Genomic DNA, 8,753 nt, shown 5'->3' with positions numbered 1-8,753 from the left:
AATAGCACAGGAAAGTAAGCATGTAATGATTTAGAACACTTACATTTGCACTTAAATATCTTTTCATTCCGTACATGGGGTTCTTAAACAAATACACACCAATTTGTGCTCTCACGACCGAGAGAAGGTATATAGCTTATAAACACTGCATTTGTGCAACAGTCGGGACTAAACACATAGCTCTGGATCCCACACCATATGCTGAGTAGATTCATTAAAAGAAATTCTAAAAAGAGTAGAATTCAACTCTGCATTTTTTTTCCTAAAGGCAGAAATTTGTTTTGAAGGCTGCAGAGCAGCAGGTTGCTTAGAACAGACAAGCAGAACAAAATGTTACAACTTCCAAGGCTTTCTAAACTGATTTTAGAAAAACTTGTACTGAGGGTCTTTGGGTTGTTTGATTGTTTTGATCAGCTAAACGTTTAGTTTGATGTTTTCAGGATTTTTTTTTACTGAGCAATATTAAGGGATGACTACAGTATTTGCAAAAAACACCAATGTTAGTTTTTTAATTCTTGAACACTTGGAAAGCAGTTTTTTAATAAAAATGCTTCATTTAAACCAACCCCTTACTGAGAACGTAAGGAGTCACAGAACGTATTCAATTCATTGTGTCAAGTGCTCAGTCAATGATGGATTTTACTGTTACCTTCCCAAACACTAACTGAGCTCTACTGTGAGAGCACATTGCCTTTACTCACGTAATCAAAAAGGCCTTTTCCCACAGGGGTCCCTTCTCCTTTCAGGGCACTGATTAGACTGCAGCACTACCCAACCTGAGATGACTTACCCAAGACCTGTTGATTATTTTTTAATCACTCTGTTTAACTGGTTTAAAAGTTGGAGAACTACTCCCCAAATTACCCCACTCCCAAATTCAGCACTAATGGCAACACCCTTTGAACGCTCCTTGTACATGGTCCTGTCTACCAGAGGGCAGCGGCACTGTAGTCCGGTAAAACGCTGTTATCATGTGCTTCCTTTTCATAAGAAGCATTGCTCTGAGAGCTCGTAACACCTTAAAGAGTCCCAGCTGGCTTTGTGACAGGCTGCCTGTTAAGCTTTAATTCCCCTTTCTGAAGTATTTGAAATGATGATACTTCAGATGCACAAAAAGGTAGAACAAAAATGTATGCTTTAATTTTTGCAAGTCTTCCCACTGGTGGGAAAGCTAACAAGGAAGTGTTCAGCTTCCAGAGAGACGTCATGGAACCCAGACATGCCAGTTGTAAGTGACAGCACTGCATTTCTCTTTACCTGGCACAGGTATGGCTACAGCTACTCACAGTCGTGCCTGTTCAGCCCGTCAACTGCTGAGGACTTCAAAGTGTGATTTTTTCTTCATGCCGCATGAAAGGCATGTGCCCTTTATGCACCCTTTATGCGCCCTATGTTCTGTAAACCAGGATATCTAGCGTTGGGGCTGCCCATGTAGATGAGTAGTGCTGACCAAAAGCATCCACCTGACTGTTCAAATGTGCTCAAAACATGACAACAGGTTAATTTTTATTTTTTTAATTTAATCCTTCTGGGCATCATTGTTGGTCTTCTCACAGCTGGCATGTGCTCCTTACACATGTGTGTTGTTGGCACACTGGCAGACGTGTGAATGTGTGCTCATGCCTGATTTGGACCAGCTGTGATCTGTCAGGGCATGGAGCTGTGTGCAGACTTGATGATGATAGTCACAGCCTGCCACTGTGCTGTGCAGCAGGATGGGCACGGCTGTGGTGCTGAGCTAAAGGATTCCAGCCCCAAATACAGCACCATGCTCCTTAAAGCTGGTGTTTGGTGATGGCAAATGCAAAGAGTAAGTGAGCTAGGATGGACTCCCAGCTAAGACACCACAGGAATCTCTTGACCAGGACGAGTGCAGTTCTGTACATCACTTGATGGATCCCCTGTGACAGCCTCAGGAAGTTTAGCCCAGGACCTAACTAGTGTGGATCGGACCCTCCCTAGTCTTGAAACACCCAAGTGGTGTGCCTGATTCAAGAATCAGGCATGCTTCTGCTCCACACCTACACAGCAGAGGAAGAGAGGAGGTCACTAACATCATTGATCTTCCCACTGCCATTTTTCAAGGACATTGAATGAAAAAAAGAAGTTATGAAGCAAGTTGTTGCCTGTTACCCCGCAATACACACAATTTACCGAACACCCTGCTCAAATCTCTGTATTTTCTTCTGAATGATGCTTCTACAGGGAAAGATTGCCCCTGTTGAAAGTGTAATTCCACCTGGTTTCTGTTGAGGTATAGGGTGCAACAGAAAGGCACTTCTGAACATCCTGTGAAACCGTAACTTTATTGCAAAATTAATATCATAAGGTAAAAACTATACATTTGACACAGTTTAACTCTTAAAAGAAATGTACAAATCATGATTCATTTGTGGAAGGGAGAACATGAGCTACAAACAAGAGGGCAAGACTGGCCAACTGGCTGAAGGGGGCTCAGCTTGTAAAATGTGAGTGAAGAGTCCTTCTGTATCCATACATCCCGAGTTTTATTTCAGTTCAAGGACCACACAACGTGAAACTCTTCATTATCTCTACCAAGTATATGGTACACCTGTAGGGGATTTGGTTTACCTGAGGTTTCTGTTATTTAGATTGTAAAGGATGAGCATGCTGTAAACACTGAGGTTGGATTACGGGGTTGACAAACAATAGTATTCGGACCTTCCCCTCGAACAGGCTGCTAAAAACAATTGATAAGGGGATAAGTTCTGACAGGCTAGATCTTTCAGCTTCAGAGCTTTGGGAAATTAATCATCTTTTCAACTTGGAACTGGTTCAAAGCAATTTGAAGAGAGAGAAGCCACTCCATGTAGGCATCCTTTGCTTTGAGCTTTTGATACAATTTGCTTATGTACTTTGGATGCGTTTACTTCAAAATCACAGAGTACTTATTCCTGATTATTGCATTTAACAATACTATGAATGAGTAGGGAAATGCTTTCTTTAAGAACAGGGTTTATTTCACTTGTTTCCACATCCAATGTTGTTTGATCATCCCTGCAAATATTCTACATAGCACAAAAATCTGACTCACTCAGATGTCAATGAAGTGCTGGGAAAATTCCCATTATCAAATGGCAAGGCTGCAGATGACCATAAAAAATCAAAATGCTTCCACTAAAAGCAGCAGCCACAATCTCCCTTATGCTTTCAGAGCAAAGGGGCTTTGCATTCAGAAACATGGCATCAGCTCCGAGAAACTTCACTTAATTTTCTAAAATTAAATAGAAAGGAAAAACTTAATTCTGCTATTTAATGTAATTTTAACTTTAAATTCTGTGTTGGGCAAATGGGATTGGTTACTTTAATCACCATTAGACTATAATTTTCAAAACCCCGAAAAGGTGGAGGGCATGAAGTGATATCATGGGATGCTTTCACGGATCTTTCTTACATTTCATGGTAAGTATGGTCACAACACAAATTCTGACTCTGGCATTGCCTCACTAAATGAGTTCCAAATCTCTCAACATCCTCATCTGCAAAATTATAATAATATTTCCTTACTTTGGAGAAGTGCTGTAAAGATCATTTAGTAAAATGTTTGCTCAAGGTTCAGAAAATATTAAGCACTGGGTATTATAAATTATGTGCTCATTTCCCTTAAGATGCAGTAAAGCCTGAGTGAAGTGCTTTGTAGGAAATCCTCACTGTGTGCTTCTGTAGTTAATTTTGGATAATGATAGCATTATCTACATAAGAGCATTGTACAGTAAAAGAACCACTCCTAGCTTAGCGCCTTCTTTTTAAACTATTACTTGTTAATCTGCTAAATATGAAACTGATTATTAAGAAATCCAACTGCATGTCAAGTAGTAGTCCCTATGCTTAGGAAAAAAATTATAAGAATAACTCATTGCTATTCTTGCTTTCCAAGCTTTGGTTGAGAAAACTTGAGCAGAACTCTTCCTGCAGACAAGGACCATGGTAGAAACTAATGACAGAAACTGACTGAGGAAATTATTCTTGTCTACAGCTCCAGCTCAGCAAACACCAAGGAGAGAACCTTGTCCTTCATCATTAAAACAGCATTTAAGCATGAATGCAGATTGTTCTGCACTCCCAAAAGCGCATGGATAAATGTTGTCTTGGAAAAGGACGATACATAGACAGAATTTGACAGCATCTCTTAGACATGTTGTTTGGATTCATCTAACTCCTCAACCAAACCACATGGTTCTGTTGTCTGTTAGCTAGTGGTGACTGGCCTCATGCCATACACACCATTCTAATGGTCCACCTCTCTGCACTGGGTGATTATTTTACAATATATGCAAAAGTATCTAAAAAGCACTCCCTTTCTTCCAAAGCCCTCATGAGATGTGGTTGATTAGGAGTCATCCTCCAGTTTTCATTCAGTAATTCTGTGTAAATGCTTTTCTGCATGCTGTTCAGAGAGCACACCTGCTGTCTTGTGAGACACTTCTGACTTCATAGGTGTTGGATACTCCTTCATTTCTGGCTTGCAGCACAAAGTTCTTCCGTGGCCAAAGCAGATAGTTATTAGGTGCTTTGTGAAGAAGTCTGGACATCGTACTTCCTAAAACTGTGGTTTCGAAAAGATTCCCTGCAATGAAATGGATCCATAAATAAAGTTGGCAAATGAAAGAGAATCCAAGAAATACTTCCCTTGTGAAAAGGAGGAGTTGACACATCATCAGCTGCAACATGTTACGTGTTGGCAGGTCAGAGCCATAGTCCTTCTTCCGCTCCCACGCCACACTGGACATGGTGACTTTGTGAAGAAGCATGTATTTGTTAAGTTAAGACTCTTCTGTCTCAGTCATGGGACTAAACTGGATTATGTTATCCGGGAATGAAAGGATCACTTTTACTTCATGCTGGCTCACACCACATGGTAGCATGCATCCAAAACAAACACATACCTGTTCTGTCTCTCTCCTGGCTTCAAATGTTGAAGAAATGGCAAGATGTTCCCAATATCTTTTCTTTAGGGTGAGGGGAAGTCTTTTCTAATGATGTATTAAAACGACATACATCACCATACCCGAGGAATGAGCAGTTTGAGAAACACACTGAATACTACATTCAGCTCCAGTGGAAGTCAGCAGACTTCATTAATCAGGTGTGAAGTTGGCATTGTATTATGGCCTGTTCTTAGTTGCCAGTAAAACTGCCTTTCTTCCTTGTGAAAATGGCATCTTTTTGGGATCAAAAATGGAAACAGATAACCCTGCCCTAACTGTACCTTGTGCTGTGGACTTTCACTACAGGTTTGTACAGCTCTGGGATCTTCCTCTCAATCATGGGCCTAAGGTTCTCCTTCAGCTTCCCATAGTTCTTTCTGAGCTCTAGCTGATATTCCCGCTGGTCAGCAGTAATAAGGCGCTTGTTTTTCTCCACTGCTTCACCACACCTAGGCAAAAGGAAAGGAAAAGAGTCATCACATGCATCACCTACTTCTGTCAAACTTACTAACTGTGTTAGGTAGTCTGAATGGCCAAGGATTAAGCTCCTCTGGGCTAGGCATTTATCTGATAACTTGTCAAGTCCAAAATGACAATGAGTGAATAAGAAATCTATGTCTTTTCCAAGTACACAAATTGAGATGATATTTTTAACACCTTAAAAATGCATGAGGAAGCTAATTAAGAACAAATTTAATGACTGCAGAATACTGAGCTACCTGCCTACTTACTGCAAACAGCTGCAGTGACAGCAGCAGAGAGCAGAGGCTGTATCTGCTGAATAACGCTCATTTTTATTTAACTCAAACTTATCCTTCAGCAGTTATGCTTTGTTTGGACTAAGGAGATTAGTATCTTGCTATGTGAGTATGCTTGTTATGATTTACCTGCATATGTACCACTACCACTACCAATGTGTCTGTTTGTTTTCTTACGAACAGCTTCCTACAGAAAAACGTAATTTTATTAAAAAGAAAATCACAAAAATTGAAATGCCTGGTGTCTGTAAAATGTCAAAAGACGAAACAAATGGAAGATCTTAATTTCTACATAATTAGTTTGATGTGTTAAAATCTGCTGCCATTTGGGATGTAAAGCCTAACAAAGCACTGACCATGAGAGACAGCAAGTTTGGAGCAAGTGTCTAAAGCGTGAGATGCCAGATTCATGATGCTATCTTGCATAGTTAACGACACAGTCACATTATCATTGGACTGTTGCGATTATTTGCTTTAGTGATGCAATTCAGCATTTTCATTTTGTTTTACTGACCTCATTATAAACTCCTTGAAGCACAGCCTCAGCTTGTTGTGATGTCGATAAAGCTTGGGATCCGCTGGAATTTCAGCCAGGAACACTTGTGCTACCTCTAGCGGTCCCTTAAAGGAATAACACAGGAAAGCGTCAAAGACACCTGCTTAGACAGACCACACGTTTGGTTAAGCTGTTTGTTATTTCATGAGTGGAATTACGAAAGAAAAGAAAACTATGCATAGTTACCATATCAGCATGTTTTTTTTTTTCTCCTTTTGCCCCCTTTTGTTTGGCAAGCAGAGATTTTGCCTATCACATTTTATCCTCTCTTGTTTTTATTTCTCCTCCAGCCCCAGAAAAAAGGGAACAGACAAATTCTACTCAGCAGAGAAGATCTGGGACAGCTCTATGGCCAAACTTGGTTACATGAGAGAAATACAGCTCCTACGTGTGGCATTACAAGATCCCAAGGGAGTTAAATAAGCTCAGTGCAGAAAAGGACTACTTTTCCCAAAGCTTACAACAACGCGTTACTTCAGACAGAGGCTTTGGCTGAGAAGAATCTGGAGAAACTAAAAGTACCGAGGCTTTCAGCAATGAAACAAAGCTCTGTGAAATTGAGGACCATGCCAGGTTTTCTCTCAGTTATGTCTTCATTCTTTCATTTTAATTTTTTTGCCTTTTCTTTTTTTTTGTTAGCAGGCATATTTATATTATAATTATTACATCTGAACTTTCTTTTGGGGTACTCAGTTCTTGACTTCATGTATTTTCTGTGAAACGGTGAGCTTGTGGTGGCTCCTTAGCAGAATTGTTATTACTATTCCCATTCCCAAAGGAATGAACAAAATGGAGTGAGATTCTAGTGCTAGAAATGGAAAATCCTTGGATGAATTCACAAGGCTTCTGTGAATTTTTGCACCTGCAACCAAGAGCACCTTCACCAAAAGCATACCTAATGACCAGTATAGAATGAGTCAATATCAAGGGATGAAGTTTAAATACACACTGTGACTAAATGTGTCTGACTATATGTGCTTCTTCCAGTGCAAGAGACGAGAGTGAAAAAGAAAGCACGATGAGAAAAGTATTCAGAAAGTTGTCATCTGGCTTATTTGGATACCTTACCTGATTTACAGTGGCTCCAACTGAGCCCTGCAAAACCATCTGGAGCATTTTGGCATCTGGTGGTTCTTGGTTGGTGGCTGCAGTTAGTTCCTGAGTTTTTTTCCTCATATCTTCAATAGCAACTTCAATTGGGGTTAAAATAAACTAATGGAAATGGAAGAAAAGATGCTTCACTGCCTGACTCATGCAGTTGACCTGTTCTAAACCTGGCAATACCACTGCCATTCTCCTGTGCCAAAAGCAGTAGTTGTGAAACCCAGGAAGACTGTTCAATCTAAAGGTTGTCTTGGTAGATGCTGCATCTGATCCAAAGCTCTTTGACATCTTATCATTTGCAAAACCAGGATGTGTTTGCATAAATTCACTATTATTCTAAGTTACTGATTTCATATCTGAAATGGTTTTGCACCTTCTACATTTATAAAGCTTCCCTGTCTCTAAACCACCTCTGAGCCCAATTTAGTTCTTTGTCTGTAGTTTATCAGTGAGAAGGACAGCCGTAAACAGAGCTTCATACATGTTACACAGTGTTACAATTGCAAAGTCAAAAGAAGAACATACACTGGCTATCCTCTCCTCTCCATAGTAAATATCCGTCTTGCATTTGTCTACTCATTCTATACCTATTGATGAGAGTAACATGTCTGAGAAATGCAGTCTTCTTTTTTCCTGCTAAGCGCAGAATTTGAGGATCTTCCCACCCAGAGATTCCTTCAGCCCCTAAGAAATTAGAGCTGTCTTCAAAACCCAATTACCTCTTCTTTTTGGATGACATTGATTCTAGTTTTGATGTAGGGGAAAGCATGCATTGTGGTTAGGATCGTGTTCCTCTTGTATTGCTCACTAAGCTCTCCTCTGGGGCGCCCATCCATGGTGAAAGGTGTAGTGTACATGAACCTACAGAGGTTGAAGTTCTTCTCAAAATAGGTTACCCTGTTTTTCATCTCGTACTCATCAAAATATGGCTCCACAAAAGTAATTTGTATGTAGGCCTGAGAAAAGAGGGAAGAACCATTACAGAACTTCACAAACAAGAAGTGTTAAAGGAGTGACATATGTGAAATATCCCACAGTTCTGGATACGGTCTGGAAGAGCACAGAACTGCAAATCCTTCCAGGCTCTTCCTCTTCTTTAGAACTGTCAAAACTTGCCTCTGGAAAGGGCACACCTTAACCCTGGTATCAGAGCCAGAATAGGGACCAAAGATCAGAACTTCTAATTTTCACACTCTGTGACAAGCTACCAAACTAAGCCTTTCAAAGAGGCTTTAAGGACATCCCTAGGCATGGAGATACAGCCAAGACAGGGTTTGGGGTTTTTCTGGTGTGTCTTAATGTTTAAGCATAAAAGCTTCAAGAGGATCCCCCCACTGGGATGGGGACAAAGCACTCAACACTCTCAGTAATGCTTTCCCTCCCTTG

General features: G+C 40.4%; 1 protein-coding gene across 1 annotated transcript in view; it reads right to left on the bottom strand.

Moving 5' to 3' along the window:
* Window positions 1-4,388: 4,388 nt before the first annotated feature.
* The window catches only part of DOCK8 (dedicator of cytokinesis 8), a 72,098-nt gene continuing 67,733 nt past the window's right edge, over window positions 4,389-8,753 (bottom strand). Inside the window, exons 43-47 of the mRNA XM_010140531.1 lie at window positions 8,087-8,323; window positions 7,332-7,475; window positions 6,222-6,328; window positions 5,231-5,398; window positions 4,389-4,588 (exon numbers count right to left, since the gene is read on the bottom strand). Of these exons, the coding sequence (XP_010138833.1) occupies window positions 4,525-4,588; window positions 5,231-5,398; window positions 6,222-6,328; window positions 7,332-7,475; window positions 8,087-8,323 (720 nt within the window). The 3' untranslated portion in view covers window positions 4,389-4,524. The remainder of the gene's footprint in view (window positions 4,589-5,230; window positions 5,399-6,221; window positions 6,329-7,331; window positions 7,476-8,086; window positions 8,324-8,753) is intronic.

Source organism: Buceros rhinoceros, unplaced genomic scaffold, assembly GCF_000710305.1.
Source record: "Buceros rhinoceros silvestris isolate BGI_N320 unplaced genomic scaffold, ASM71030v1 scaffold347, whole genome shotgun sequence".
NCBI classification, from domain to species: Eukaryota; Metazoa; Chordata; class Aves; order Bucerotiformes; family Bucerotidae; genus Buceros; species Buceros rhinoceros.
This window is presented reverse-complemented; position numbering and strand designations above follow the sequence as displayed.